Consider the following 16,607-nt stretch of genomic DNA (forward strand, 5'->3'; position numbering starts at 1 on the left):
GATTCCTGGACCAGCAGCACCTGGGAACGTGTTAGAAATACAAACTATCAGCCTGCACCCCGTTCCTATTTAATCAGAAACTCTAGGGACGGGGCCCAGCAGTCTGTTTCAACAAGCCCTCCATATGATTCTGATGCACACTCTAGTTTGACAACCTCTGGTCTAGGGTAACTGCCTAGGAGTGATTGCTGGTTGTAGGACATCCTATTATTTTCCAAAGTGGTACTTGTAATTTACACTCCCACCAACAATGGAAGAGCTCCCTCTGCTCCATATCTTCACCAAGCTTGATTCTGTCAGATGTTCAATTTCTGCCAATTTAGTCCTGGTTTAATTTCTATCTCTCTTATTATTAAAGAAGTTAACGATCTTTTCATATGTTTATTGGTTATTTAAACTTTTTGAATCAAATGCCTGATCAGGTTTTTTCTCCTTTTTTTCTATTCAGTGTTCAGTCTTTGTCCAGTGATTCACAGTTGTTCATGTATACTTTTCATACCAATTGTCCATTCATTATATGTTGTGGTAGGTAACCTCTAAAATGACCCCCAATGATCCTCAACTCTTCATATTCATGCCCCTGTACAACCTCCTCTCCTTGAGTGTGCACTGGACTGACTTGCTTTTAACCAAAGAATAAGGCGGAAGTGAGGGGATGTCACTTCTCATAAGTTATTAAAAGACTGGGGCTTCCATCCTGGGAATCTCTCACTCTCTTGCGGATCTTCCACTCTGGGAAAAGCCAGCTGCCATGCTGTGAAGTGGCCCTGTGAAGAGGCCCATGTGAGTGAATTTAGAAGTGGATCTTCTGAGACCTGCCACAGCACATAAGTAGATCTTCCCTCAGTTTGGCTTTGATATAACTGCAAGCTGGCTGAGAGCTTCATGAGAGATCCCTGCTAAGCTGCCCCTAGATTCCAGACCCACAGAACTCTAAGATAAATGTTGGTAGTTTTCACCTGCATTTGGGGGGATAATTTATTACATAGCAATAGGTAACTAATTGATGTGCGCTGCAAATATCTTCCTATATTCTGTTCCTTGGTCTTTTCAGCCTCTTAAGGGGATCTTAATAAATAGAAGTTTCTATTTTTAATGTAGTCAAATTTATCAATTTTTTACAGTTAGTGTTTATAGTCTTAAGAAATCCTTCCCTGCCTTGTGATCATAAAAGTATGCCCCTTTTTTAAAAAAGCTTCCCAAGTTTTCTTTTTGTATTTAATCTCCAATCTACTAGGAATTGATTTTTATGCACTGGAAGGGGTTGGGGTACAACTACATTTATTTAATATGTAAACAATTGTTCCAAGCATGTGTATCCTTTCCCAACTAACTTGCCTTGCACCATGAATCCATCCAACTACCTCCATATAAGCAGATAAAATTCATCAGCAACCTCTACCTATCTGTTCAGATTGCTAAATAGTATACTATTTAGTATTCATCTTCCCTTTTCTTCTTATAGGCTCCAGACACCCCATAGGCTAGGCCTCAAAACCCATGCCTGTGGGATCATCCTCCCTTGCTCTCCAAGGTTGGGTAACTGCTCTGGGCATCACTTCACAGCAGATCCTCGCCTCCCTTTCTAGTAAGGCTGTAATCCACTTGACATTCTCAAAGATCTATTTAAAGTAAAACCTGTGGACTTACAGTCTTCCTACTGTTAAAGAAATTAACTAATAAAAAAATGTAAAGAAAAACTTATAACACCAGGAAAAAATTTAAAAATAATTCAGATAATAAAATTGGAGGGGTAAGTTTTTTGGTAGTCCTGGCACTCATCCAATATTTCAGGAAGTAGTCTATTAAAAACCCTAGGTATTATTAGGGGTGAATTCAAATGTGAGCTTTGGGTGACAGCCATGTCTCATTTTCACCAATATAATAACTAGGACCTATCTTGCACCTTAGACCTTTATCTAGGATTTCTCTTTCTGCCTAAGTACATCCTTCACAATTTGCTTTAGAAAGGACTGATAGAGTTCATTATACTCAATTTTTATTTTACCCTCATCTTTGAAGGTAGTGCCTCACATACAGCAAGCATTCAAATTTGCTGACTGAAAAAAATTGATTAAAGGCATCTTTCCATCTTACTATTTTTAAAGAATATCTTGGCAATTCCTGCCTCTTTTTACTTTGATAGAAATTGTTAATCAGTTGTCAAGTTTCACAGAAAACCTAAAGGTATTTGAATTTCAGTAAATCTGAAAATTTTAGAAAACCTGACATTATTACCATACTCAGTCTTTCAATCCATCCTCAGTAAATAGTATGTAGCTTCATTTATTTACGTCTTCCTTTATGTCTCTACATGAAGTTTAATTACTCTTCTTTATAAACATCTTGTACATTTAAGATATTTAAAAGCTTCTTATATCAATTACTGAGAGAGATGTTTGAAAATATCCCAGTAAGATTGTGCATTTGACTAGTTCTTGCAGTTCTGTTAATTCTTGCTCTATACATTGAGACTATTATTTCAGGTTAAACTATGTGTAAGGTTATTAAATCTTCCCAGTAAATTGGTCACTTTACAGTTTGAAAGGGACTCTGATTGCCAATAATGCTTTTCTGTCTTAATGTCTACTGTATGATATTAACATAAGTGTACTATATTCTCCTTGTTAGAATATGCATGATATCTTATTGAAACTTTTGCTTTTGATTTTCCCTACCCTTAGGTTAGGCTCCAGATAAACCCCACATAGCTAATTTTTAAAAATTCAGTCTAACTCTCTTTGGCTTTTAAGTGAAGCATTTAATCCATTTCATATTTAATATAATTGGTGATATGTTTAGATTTCAATCTACTCATCTTATTTTGTGCTATTTGCCTACCTGTTCTTTGTTTCCTTTGTTTTCTTTAGGATCAACTTTTTTTTTATTATTCCATTTTTCTCCTCTACTAATTAGAAGCTGTAAATCTAGTTTCTACATTTTTAGTAGTTACTATACTACTCGAGAACACGAGCTGCAATGTGCTGTTGAGGAGGTGAAAAATTCGTTGGTGACTGAAATGGCATCTCTACAAGGTGCTGTGGAAATGGTAAAGGATGTCATGGTAGCCCAAGAGGAAGCAGCTAGAAGCAGCAGCACGAGAGTGCAGGCTGCCAGGTGCCGTTGGGGAGGTGAAGGACTTAGTGGAGCCATCAGCCCCAGGAATGGGGAAGCAGAGGTTTGATGAACAGGTTGGGGTGGAAGCCCTCGGCTCTGTTGGTGCCGGAGGCATCACCCCCTTCTTGGTTGAAACCCCACCCACTGCTTTCATCATTTTTTATTTTAAATCTCCACTTTCGTTCCACTGTATACAATATAAAGTTAAACATTTTTTCAGTCTAGCATGATTTTCCACAATCCTTGTATCTAATCTAGCCAAATTTTACTTCATACAATCCACTCAACTATAATCAGACTGTTCTGTTCCTTAAAACTACCATATTGTATTTCCAACTCCAATTCTTTGCAAATTCTATTCCCACTGCCTATTAAAATCTTTTTCCTTCCTTTTCCTACCTAGTTTGAACACTAACTTCCATCAAGACCTTATTAGCCTATAATAACGTTCCATGTCTGAACTTCTCCAGCATTTACTGTTCTCCATCATCCACTCTAGCACTTAATCATACTGCCATGTTTCCTCAATTAAGAATGTTATCTTTTAGAAGACTTTTTTCCTTCCAAATAAGATCTTAAGCACAATTCCAATACAGTAACTTATGAACTGAAACTACTCTGGCTGAAGCAGAAACTGATTCCCTATCCTCCACCAGCCCACTGAGTTTCTTCCCTGCCACTCCATAGCCCTCGGAAAGTCCTTGAGGTAACCTTGCAGCACCCAGTTTTTCAGTCCTAAAGAGAGAAGCAAAATAAAACTCTAGTTTTACAGGACTGAAGAAGTTAGTGCTGTATAAATCAATATAATTCTGAAACAAACTGGAAAGCTGTGGTTAAGAATGGTTCTAGAGAAGAAAACTGCCACATTCCATGTGAATGATAACTGGACTTGGAGAACTGAAAAAGAATATAATCATTTAAGTAGCAGTAAGTATTATTGCTAAGCAATGAGAAAATAAGTATGAATCCCCTAAGAGGCTTGACTTTAAGAAGGTCTAGAGCTGCATTGCTCAAGGTAGTCACTAGCCACACGTAATTACTTATATTAATTAAAATTATATAAAATTTAAAATCAAGTTCCTCAGTCCTACTATACATATTTTCACTGCACAACAGCCACATGTGGCCATACTGGACAGCACAGAACATTTCCATCATGACAGAAATTTTGACTAAACAATGCTGGTTTAGAGGGAACAAAAACTACAAGACAATACAGTAAGTAAAATGATACAGATTTACTTTGGGATGCTACAAAAGCACAAAGCAGAGGCACCTAACTAAGCCTTGGAAAGAGGTTAAGAAGACTTTCTAAACAAGAAAGCTAATCTGAAAGGTTTGGGAGGTGGGGAAAGGGGAAGGAATACTATATTTCAGGCAGCAGGAAAAGCATGCAAGCAAAAAGACAAGTCAAATTTGGAAAAGTATTTGAAAAAAAGTAACAGGATAGCAATTGCTTTACCGTACAGTGTAAAAATTAGACTGCAATGATGAAGATGCTATTCTACATTGACAAAAAAAAAATCCAATAAAATTTGAATACAGAGAGTGAAAGAATTCTTCTGAAAAAGAAAAAGAAAATTAGTGATCAGACTGCTCGAAATTTAGCTTAGATTCATGGCAGGATAATGACATGGATATTTCATGAAGAAGTAATAATTCACGTTCTACCTCCCAATGATTCCATGTTTATGAGTCAAAATGAGAATGACTCATATTAATTATTAAATTACTTTGGCAAGTTACATTTAACTTTGATCTCAGGACCTGCCTCAGAAACTTAGGAGGCCCACAATGCTGTCTGCACAACTGGTAGATAACTTTTTACTGCGTATAGATTTTACTTTTTGTCCCTAGTCAATTCACTCTCACGTGCTCCCACAACTTTAACATCTTCATCTCTACTCTTAAAACATATTCTCAAAGTTCACTCCTTGCTGATAACCTTGGGTTGTACTTCACCAAAAAAAAAATGAAGCAATTGGAAAAGAACATGTACAGACTCCCAGTATCACATCTATCAGCCTTTGTATCCACATACTCTGCCTTGCCACCTATTACCATGAAGTGTCCATGCTCCTATTGAGAGCCAATCTTTCCACTTGTACACCAAATTATTTTCCCTCTTGCCTCTTAAGAGACACTGCTCCAATTCTCTCTCTCCTGAGATCATTGTTGTTTTACTCTCTAATGTTCCCTCCTATCATCATATGCACTTCTTTTCATAATTTAAAAACATTCCTTAACTCCACTACCCTCACTAGCTATGGCCCCATCTCTTGTTCCCCTTTATTGGGAAATACATATCTTCACTTCCCCTCCTATTCTGCCTTAAAATCACTCAGAGTATCTACCTCAGCCCTTCACCTCAAATGCTCTATTTCTTGTCTAGACCAGTACTCCACATTCTTAGCTTTTATCTCACTTGGCCTAGCATAAACTGACCACTCTCTATTAATGAACTTTCTTCATGTGATTTTCTACCACATTGGTTGCTTCTTCTCAAGTTCCTTCTCACTTCTCCAACTTTGGCTCTCTTTCCTAGCTATACATACTCATTCCCTTGATGAGTTAGATTAGTCTCACAGCTTTAAATACCACCTGAATGCCCAAATATAGGGTTAGCTAACTTCTGTAACAAATACACCCAAAAGATGTAATGACTCAAACACAGTTTAAGTTTATTTCTTACTCATCTAACAGGTGGTTGAACAGGTTAGCAAGGTAGGTGGTCCTTAACCGCACAGTATTCAGGAACATAGGCTGATGGACAATCTACCATTTGTAACATATGGTTTCCAACTTACCCTAAGGATCATCTCTGTTCCAACTGGCCAGATGGGAAAAACAGAATGGAAGATGTTTGTATGGATCACACCTGGAACTGGTGCACATTACTTGTGTTCATATTACATTAGCCAGAACTTAATCACATGACAATACCTAACTACAAGGGAGAAATGTCTAGCTGTATATTCCAGAAGAAAATCAGACACAGATACGGTGAACAGTCTCTATCCCTGGACCTCACTCCCAAATGCCAGACTCATATATCCAACCGCCTACTCAACATCTTGTACATCTAATAGATATTTCAAACTTAACATGTCCAAAACTGAATTCTTCATCTGTGCCCTCCCCTTCCTCCTGACCTTTCTCTTCCTTGCACACATCACATTTAATTTATCAATAAATCCTGTGGACTCTACTTTCAAAACAACCAAAATCTAACTTTTGCTAAGTATCAACTGCTGCCAATCTGGTCTACACCATTGCCTAGAAGACTGCAAAAGCCCCCTCTCTGCTTCCCCTGCATCTACCCTTAACCCTTTACACCCTATTCTCTATATGGCAACCAGAACATTCCTGTTAAGATACAAGTCAGATCACATAACTTAGTTCTGGCTGCTTACCCATTTCACTTAAAGCAAAATCTAAGTCCTTACAATGGCCTTTGGTCACATTCCCCCTTCCACTCCTCCTCCAACACCTCTTAGATTTTACCTCCTACTAAGCATCTCCCTTCTTTAAGCCACTCCAGCAACTCTGGCCTCCTTGCTGTTTCCTGAATAGGCAAAATGCATCCCTGACTCAGAACCTTTGAACTTGATTCTTCTGTCTGAAATACTTTTCTCTGACCTCCTAAAATCTTTGCTCAAACATCATCACCCCCTCTCAACTAAGGCCCTACCCTTAACCCTTAACTCCCTATTTTAAATTGCAACCTATGTCCCAAACCATATGCTGTTCTATTTTCATTTTTCCATAGTACTTATTAACTTCATACACATGATTTTCTTTTTGTGTGTCTGCCACTACACATACACACACATACACACTGGAATCTAACATAAGGGTAGAGATCTTTGTATTGTTTTGCTTTCAAATGTACTCCTAAGCACCTAGATTACTACTTGGCATATAGTAAGCACTCAAATATTTATTGGTTACATGAATACCTACTGTCCTATGAAATGACAATACAAAAGTCAATGTCGTTTTGGAAAGACGACAAGGCAAATGGTGGAGCACAGTCTTAAAATGCCAAAACACAAGTACTAATGCTTACTACCATTTTTCCTATAAACACTGAAATTTTCTACTATCATACTAAGAAGTTTTACCTCTTTCCTGTGAAATGTTTACCAAAAACATCAATGTTGCCATTTCATGTTTCTTTAATTCAACAGTAGTTTAAAGATAATAATAAAATGTAGTCAACATTCCAACAGTTCTACTAGATCAATCACGAGTCCTACATTAAGAACTGCCAAAAGTTTTTAACAACTAGAATCCTGTGCTAAGTATGTCATTGGACATCCTTTTAAAAATGCCATAAAGATTTCTGAAAGGAAAATGTTTAACATATTTCTCTTTTCTCTTGAAAACTGGCAAAAAATAGCACTACTATAATTTTATGAAGGCTTCTACACAGTCAGAATCCCATTTTATTCTCATACCACCTCTATGATCCACTTGTAAATTCAGTGCATAGGCAGAGGATGAGGAGAATCAAGAGTTGCCAGAGAAAAGTAAGCAGCATATGAATGGGTAAGACACAGAACAGTTGCCACGTTCTCTAAGTCATCCATGATAACCAAGAACCAGAAGTTTGCTTCATAGGCATATGTAGAAATTTAAATGTCAAATTCAGCATAGAAAAACCATCTGCAATAGAGTTACCAAAATTATACTGAACTAAATTCTCATATATAGGAAAACTTGAGATTGTGTAATTTACTGTTAATAAGAGAAGATGTGTAGAAAGAATAAGGGGGTGGAATATTTCAGACATTACAAGCAAGCATGTAAAAACAAGAGGAAATGAACACTTTCAGTGGTTGCAGAATAGGAATGTTAAGGACTATACTTAATCATAATTGCTTTCCAACCTGAAGTTCTCTGACACCATTCCCATGGAAATGAAGTAATATAATGTGTAACAAAGCAAGTGTGTGTTATTTAGGAATAATTAATAATAGTTTTTTACTTTTTTATAGTTAAAAAAGTTATAAAGGCAGAAATCGTATTCATAGAAAAGACAGGATTTTTAAAAATAATGAATGGGAATTAAATTATACATTATCAGAAATTATGGTAATAAGAATTCTTTTAAAATAATCATACCTACTTAGGACTTTTAAATTAATAATTGCTTGTTTTTTTTCCTCTAAGCTACAGAGACATTTCTAAGTAGATAGTATAAACTTTAAAACAGAGGAAAACGATTAGACCCAAGTTGACAATACAAAAAAATATAGGTTCTAATAACTATTTACAATATTACTGCTGGAGCTATTAATGCCTTTTAATATTTAAAAGTACTTCTATAAGCCTAAGCAGAAATTAATTTTGCAAAATAAATGCTGCAATGTAAAAAAAGTTTAAGAATCCTAAGTCAATGAGGAACAACCCAAAGCAGTATTTCAAACTGTTTCAAAATATTGAAACGTAAGTGACTAATAAAAAGCATTTTAAAATTTAATTTAAGCTGTTCTAAAAATAGAAAGTTGAATTTTTCTGGTGTTATTAATTTGAAGGTTATATTTTATCACAAGAAAAAATATAAAACAAAAGTATTTTTCAATTTAGACATAAAGCATCTTTTACAATAAGGAGATGCATACTTTTTTTTTTCTTTAAACACACTAATTTTGGAACAACAGTTGAAAACAGTCTGCCAAAATGTATTTCTCTCTCCCTGGAAGTGCAGTTTCAAAATTCACAGAACATGACATAGGCTTCAAATGGAATAACTTTTATAATGAAGATGGAGAATAAATATGGAGTATTATAAACTAGTATCTTTAACCATCTGACTGACATTTTCAGTGACTTTTCTGGTGAATGAAGATCTTAATATACTCACTTCCACCCATACATAACTTGATTATAGTGAATATTTTTGTACTATGGTAAAAGGACATTACTGACTTTTTTGTGTGGCCTACTAGTATATCTCCTTCATTTCTTATAAAGAAATTAATTTTGGATGAAAGATGTTTTCTTTACATGCCACTTTTCATTAACCTCACCATCAAATAATTCAAGATAGGGATGTATTAACTATATACTGCAGGGAGCCTTAACCTTGTTTTGGGTAGAAGACACCTTCAAAAATCAAAGAAAATTACGGACCCCATCCTTCCAAAAGTACAGTAACACAAAAAACTCAAAAATCAAATTTTAAAGTTCTAAAAATCACGTGAACTGGATTTAATTTTATGACTTAACCATAAAGCTACAGCAACCAACACAGTGTGCTACTGGCTTAAGACATACATCAATACAACAGAAAACAAAACTCATATATACAATTAGTTGATTTTTATAAAGGTACCAAGGTAACTAATTCAACAGAAAAAGGTTAGTTTCTTCAACGAAAGTGAAACTGGACATCCATAAGAAAAAGAATAAGTGAACCATAATTCCTACCTCACAATTTAAACAAAAATGAACTCCAAATGGATCACTGACTCAAACATAAAAGCTAAAACTGTAAAACTTCGACAAGAAAAACATGGAAGAATAATAGGATAGGAAAGCATGAAACATGGAAGAAAAAAATTAATTGGACTTCATCAAAAAATAAAACTATTCTTCAAAAAACACTTAAGAAAATGTAAAGACAAACCCTGGCCCATGTACTACATTTGTTTTTTTTGTACAGACCACAAGAATGGTTTTTATACTATTAAGAAAAAAAAAAGACATTTCATGACACATAAAAATTATAAGAAATTCAAATTTAAGTGTCCATAAATATTATCAGAACATGTCATGCTCATTTGTTACATATTGTTTATTAACTGCTTTTGTCCTACAATTGCTGAGTCTGTTGAGTTGCTGTGATAGACACAGAGTAGTTAGGCCCAAAATGTCTAAAGTATTTACCATTTGACCCTATAAAGAAAAAATTTGCTGACCCTTGCCCTGGACACAGGTGTTGAAATTTTCTACACAGATTTATTACACTTGGGAAGATTCATTCCAGCACAATCTCTTCCATACACAGTAGCTCTAAAATTTTTACAGCCATAAAAGCCTCTTTTCAAAGGAAATCAACATGTAAGCAGAAAAATGAGTAATTTCAAGGTTAAGGTATAACAGAACTAAACAGAGCCTTGAAGTAACCTCCGAGGAAGGTCCTGGAAACAAACCCCCAACAGTGTTTTTCAAACTGCCTGTTAAAACCAACTGGTTGTCAATCTAGTAAACTATTTTGTGAATAGTATTAAAAAGAGCAGTGAATAGTACAGAAAATCAGGGTGCATCATATCTAATAGGGTTTCATTCACTAATTCATTTACTAAACATGAGTACCTATTTATGTGCCAGGTACTGTTATAGAAGGTAAGAATAGAAAAATGTACAGAATAGATAAAAACTGCTGCATATACATATATGTAATAGAGAACCTGACAAATTACACTTCTTACAGAGGTAAAGCTTAAAAAAAAAATTGTCCTAGAGCTTTGCAGTATTTGAAAACTACCAGCCTATGGCACATTTTCTCCATACTGCAGGTACATTACAAGAATGATATGATGTTTCATTTTGGTTACAGACTTCCAGAAGATATAAAGTTAACTGAGTTCAGCACAATTTTTATATCCTGTTTTGAAGGCATTCCCAGGACGCATGTTATTCGGCATAAATTTCCCTCTCTATGCATAGTTTTGAAATAGGAAGGAACAAGAATAATAGTTTTTTAAGCCCAGGAGAAAAGATGGAAACCAAAATAATCTCAAGAGGGTAGAGAGGAGGAAAAAAAAAACTGCCTAATGGTAAGGTGGGGGCTGTATTAAGAGTTTTTTCTGACTATGATGCTAATTGTGCATGACAGTAAATTAGGTTGGTAGCCAAAAGAAACTGAAAAATGAAAACTACCCCCAGAACATGTCAATGCCTCCACCAAATATTTAAGGAAGGAATGGAACAAATGAGGATGTATATATGGCTCTCTTATTATAACATTATGACTATGAAAGCACTGCTTAACCTTTAAAACCAGAAAAGCTCTTGAACAGGCTCACATATTCTGAGTTCAGAAGTTCTGTAACTACTGCCGATTCTGACTTTACAGAATAACCCATATAGGTGAAATACATCAAGAGAATGAGTAAAGTACTTCAAACAGTTCATCTCTTAAGGAAGACAAAATCAGTAAGAAATACTGACAATACAGGCTTATTTTAATGACAATTTGAGGCAGAAATAGAGCAAAGGCATACTGGATTTCCTAAAACAAAGGAATTCAACATAAAATGTTCATTGAATACTCAGCTAAATTAATATCGAGGTGTCAAAGAAAACAAAGTGCACTTTTGCAATTCTAAAGGAGAAAACAATTTTATGAGTGGAAAAGAAAGAAAACAAAGAACACTTAAGTAGTTGCTTCATTTTTCAACAAGCTTAAGGATCAGGTCTTAAAAAATGCTAAAAAATAACATAGCTTGTTCCTTCCCTCTCTTCCCTACCTATAATAACATATGTTTCTGGTTGTTGTAACAGATCAGCTTCCCATTAATTCTTATCAGGAAAGCAAGGGACAAGGAACTGAGAAAAATCAGACTTCTCTAGCCTGTTGTCCTATTACCATTTTTCTGGCCTTATTATACAAACATAATTAAATCAACTTTACCTTCAGGTTTACTACACTCAAAAACACAAGCAGCCAGTACCAACATTCCTTTCTTATCTGTTTATAGACAAATGATTCCTTTAATAGCCAGCATATGTAAGTGACTGATATTATCAGACAATTTTCTAAATAAAAGGGGAGTGGATGCCTTAGGAGGGAGTTCATTAAATTAGGAGAAAGAGTACAGAAGGGAACACTAGAAATACCAAAGCAAACACCTATTTTTATAGTTTTGCCTAACAGGCATGTCTTGTCCACCTCTGAATATATATAGACAAGCATTAAGAGCAATAGCCAAAACTACACGAGCACATACCTTAGTGCAACTACCACTTTTTAGGAGTATGATGTAATCCAACTTGGTTTGGCATGGCTCATAAAGATGTGTTTTAAAACAGCGGACCTCCTTATAAAGGAGATTCCATCCCACAATACTGCTTAGTCAATGCATTATTATAATTACACAGCTTAACTAAGATTGGTAATAAAAGACCTTGAAAACAATACAAGTTTAATTATAAGAATAGTTAGCAAATATACCTTGGTGCAACACATTTTTTAATAAATGTATTTATTATACCATTTGGTCACAGAAAGAAAGTAACATCAGGGAAATATAAATGGTCAGAGGTAAATGTTTAATGCCAAAAGTGTAAGCACAATCATTTGATAAATATTTAATAAGCTCCTCTCATTGACCATAATATTCTATTTTGATGTCTACAAAGTAATACTTAAAAATACAGAACATGAAATCTGTTCATTTCCCAACATAACTAAAAACTAAAATCTACATTTTATGTTCAAGACATTTCATAACAAGCAGTAAAAAATAATAAACAGCCTAATATCCAAAGTTTTAAAAAATCAGTCTATCTAATATATAAAACAGTATCTCTAATGATAATAAAATGTTTTGCTATATTACAGTAAAAAATATTACAAAAGCACATACATTGTATTATATAAGCATTAAAAAAGAGTATGCAAATATACACCAAAATGCTTATAGCAATTATATCTCACTGGCAAGATTACAGATGATTTTACTTTTGTACCTATAGCTTTCTATTTTTTCAATAATGAATGTGCTTTCCCTCTGTAATTAGAAATTTACTGGTGCAGCTGAAATTTCCCTCAGAAACTTAAAACAAAAATCTTGTATTTTACCATCAGGTAAGGTAATCCTTTAGAATAAAACGTGTCATTTTACACAAGCACTATTTTCATTTCTTTCCATGCACTTGGCAATTATGTCTCTAAGTGCACATAAGAAAGGCAGTTCAATTAATAGATCACAGCATATTGCAGTTTCCATTGAATTAATACCAACTACAAATTTAAAATTATTTCTTTGAAGAATTTGTTCTACCATCCATAACACTGATATATATATTCAAAAGAGATTCATTCTTAATCATTTATTCTCCCCCACCCGACCCCCTGAATCAAATACATTATCAGCTCCTGTAAGAAAATACATACAGAAAACTACTATTCATCACTAAACACTAAAATCTAGGTGGAGGAGGCAGAGGAAATACTCCTAATAAATTAGTTAAGAATCTTCTTATAGTTTCAGGAGGCACTAATACACTTTCCAATTATTGGCAATTTAAACTTAAATTTATCTAGCCTAGAGGTTCCCAAGCACTGATACATGAGAAATGCCCGGGAAGTGTGCCAAATACAGAAGACTCATGGCCCTAGCTCTCGCCTACTGAATCAGAATCTTCATAGGGTAGACCTTCAACAATCTGGCCCTTTCAACTACTACAGCGGAGATTGTACCTAACAAAAGCCTTCTCTATACCACTGCAAACTGTTCTAATTAATAACTCTGAAACAAAGTTTTCAATGTAAACAGTGTTATAATCAGAGAATTGCAATTTCATAACTCATACCCATTAATATATCCATTCTTCTACTAGTAATAATCTTCAAAAATAAAATTCAACAAACCACACATGCACTACAGAGTAAAGCAAGCCTAGCTAGAGGCACCTATTATGCCTGTTAAGACAAAGGCATATCCGATTCATGGCAAAAATAGACAGCAGATGTGACCCCTAGTATTTACCCATTAAAAACAATATATCCTAAAAATAAATTCCATGTAAACAAAGCTGTTTATAAATAAGAAGGAATGTGTAGGTGTGGGGAAGACAAGAGGAAGCATTAGCAACTTATATACCAAAAGCTGGGAAACAAGGACAAACGGATGGTAACTGGCGACAAGGAAAACAGAATAAACTAGGAAATGTAGGAAGGGAAGAGCTCTATCTCCAGAATCCAGTAAGTTGGGGGAAATGAATCGACCTTAGAGGAAACTAATCTGAGCAGAAATGCAAACTCAAAATTGTGCAAAGTGGTGTGATTTTGTTAAGAAGAAAACGTGAGAAATTTAGATCAAAATGATGGTACGGAACACATCTAGGGCACAGATGGTGGTGGTGTAAGAACATGAGGAAGTATTGTGAAGTGACTGATACTAAGTAGAACAAGTAAATCGTATATCGGATCAAATTCCAAAGATAAGGAAGCAGGAAAAAGGGATTCCACAAACAAAATAAAGAGTAAGACGTTATGAGGATTGGGAAACAAAAAGTGGTAGGAAGGAAAGAGAACTTGAGCAAAGTCAATGGACTAACTCCCATTATCTAATCACCAATTAAAAAGAACAATTTTACTATAATTATCCAATTATTTGTAAAGTATAATAAAGCATATTGTTTGATGTAATATAATATCAAGTATTAAATGTGATAATTTTACTTAAAGAACTAGACGTAAACACAATAATCTGACAAGGTAATAAGAGGGTGAATAACGCAAAAACAGGCCGAGAGAAGCAAGAACTGAAGAAGAAAATGTGAAAGAAAAAAAGTAGGACAAAAAGGAGGACAACAGAAACAAATCAATTATTCTATAAAAAAAAGAAAATGGGTAGGAAAAAAAATACAGAGGTGTGTGACTACACAATGGAAGACTAGTCGTTAAGTGCTAGAAGCGCAAGTGAAACCTGATGGAATCGTGACAGCTTCAGGATTCGGAAAGTTAAGTAGCTCCAAAGCGTCCACAAGGATTTGTAAAGATAAACATATAACGATGTTAGACAGCGACCGAATGATGCTGAAGGCCTCAAGAGGAGTACAAAAATGATCGTAAGTAGAGACGAAAGCTAGTAGGCAGGCAGGTCCGACAACTGGCCAATGAGCATGGCAGCAGATGGGAATGGATCGCCAGTTTACCCGTCACCGACAGATCACCAACAAACCTTAAGAACCCGGGGCCTGAAACCGGGACGAAAAGAGCGGAAAGAAGTGGGATTTAGGGTTGAAAAAGTCAAGACTAAATCAAAACTCTCTGCTGGGTAAAACGGGTGAAGAGAACTCCCCAAACAAGTGGAAAAGTGGAAGAGAAGGCAGGGGCCAGAAAAGGGGGCCAGGCAGAACGGAGAGGGAATGATGCGCCCCAACATCCCCTTGGCCGAGCATAATTACACACGACAGTACCTCGGCCTGGGGTACCGGCCGCGCGTTGGATGTACTAACCCACGTCTTCCACCAGGAGGCCGCCGCCACCCTTCCCCGCCCCCCACCCAAAATAATGAAAACAGGTACCTAAGAGATGCAAGGCGGGCTACCTTCAGCCGGCCGTGACCTTCTCGGGCAGCCCCGAATCTCGCCCCCTACTGAGAGCCTCCTGCTCAACCGCAGTCGCGCGGACCCTCCGAGCAGGGGTGCGGGCCGGGCAAAGCCCCCGGGCCACGGTGTGTGCTCACGCAGCGCGGAGCGGCGTGACGGGGAGGGAGGAGAGGGGACGCCCATCTCCCACCGTGCGGAGCCCACAGGAGAAGGCGGCTGAGGGCACTCGGGCCCCCACCGCCGCCTCTTTCGCCCAAACAAACACCAGCCAGCCACGCGCGGAGAAGCGAGGCGGGTAGGGTGCGCCGGGACTCACCTCCTCGGGAATGGCAGGGTCCGCGCCCGAAGAGGCCGCGGCGCCGGCGCCGGGCTCGGGCTCCATGTCCCCGTTGAACAGAGCCTGGCCCTGCTCCGCGCCACCGCCGCCGCCGCCGCCGCTCAGCGCCGCCATCTTATAACCGAGAGCCGGGGCCCGAGCGACCGCTGCGGGGCGGGGAGGGGGAAGGGAGGCGGAGGGCGGGCGGAGACGGGGGCGGAGGGGCAGCTCGGCCCGGGCGGCGCCGGCGGCGGGAGGGCGCCTGGGCCGCCTCAGGAGCCGGCCCGCGGCCCCGAGCGCAGGCAAGCCTGAGGGGACTGGGGGAAGGACGCCACGCCGGGGTGGGGGCGAGGGGGCGGAGACGACTAGAAGTCGCCGCGGCAACGGCGTACCCGCGTGTCATGGTCGTGACGTCACCCGTGGTGCGTGACGTAATCCTAGGAGCGCCTTCGCGCCGTAGTCAAGGGCGGGTTCCTTCCCCTCCTGCCTACCCTCACGCTCGACGGTTTCCTCCGCTCCGCGGTTACCATGACTCCGGTTTCCTACCTTTTTCTTTTCTGCGTCCTGAACCTGTTCCGAAATATGCGACTTACTGGAAAGAGCAGGGGTGGCGTTCGAGAAGTTGAAATCCTGGAGGGAGAGAGAGGGGGAAGCCCGTATTACTTGTGTTATTTCCATTACAACGAATGTCTCTCTGTCATAAAATAAGACTTGAAAACGTCCAAGCAGAATTTGATGAAAATGTATTTAGCAATAGCTAGATTTGTTAGTAACAACTACGAATGATGCTTGTATCCTTTTCATTAAAGGATTTGGCCTGTTAAAGTGCATCTAACTGGAAGTCTAAAAGCTTTTTCTTTTTCATCGTTCAGGAATAAAACTT

The 16,607-nt window shown here is 37.6% G+C and overlaps 1 protein-coding gene and 1 long non-coding RNA gene across 16 annotated transcripts in view; one reads left to right on the forward strand and one right to left on the reverse strand.

Annotated features, from left to right (window-relative positions):
- The window catches only part of BRAF (B-Raf proto-oncogene, serine/threonine kinase), a 148,018-nt gene extending 131,948 nt beyond the window's left edge, over positions 1–16,070 (reverse strand). For 8 of the 12 annotated variants that reach the window (XM_036926106.2, XM_036926107.2, XM_036926102.2 and 5 more), the window contains exon 1: positions 15,725–16,069. In XM_036926106.2, the coding sequence (XP_036782001.1) occupies positions 15,725–15,859 (135 nt within the window). In that variant the 5' untranslated portion in view covers positions 15,860–16,069. Of the gene's footprint in view, positions 1–15,724 lie in introns of all 12 variants that reach the window. The other 4 variants (XM_036926103.2, XM_057504833.1, XM_057504834.1 and 1 more) reach the window with 2 other exon arrangements.
- The window catches only part of LOC118932530 (uncharacterized), a 72,334-nt gene continuing 70,745 nt past the window's right edge, over positions 15,019–16,607 (forward strand). For 2 of the 4 annotated variants that reach the window (XR_008998567.1, XR_005032819.2), the window contains exon 1: positions 15,019–15,703. This is a non-coding gene — a long non-coding RNA (uncharacterized LOC118932530). The remainder of the gene's footprint in view (positions 15,704–16,607) is intronic. The other 2 variants (XR_008998568.1, XR_008998569.1) reach the window with 1 other exon arrangement.

The sequence above is a fragment of the Manis pentadactyla genome, chromosome 7 (assembly GCF_030020395.1).
Source record: "Manis pentadactyla isolate mManPen7 chromosome 7, mManPen7.hap1, whole genome shotgun sequence".
Taxonomy (NCBI): domain Eukaryota; kingdom Metazoa; phylum Chordata; class Mammalia; order Pholidota; family Manidae; genus Manis; species Manis pentadactyla.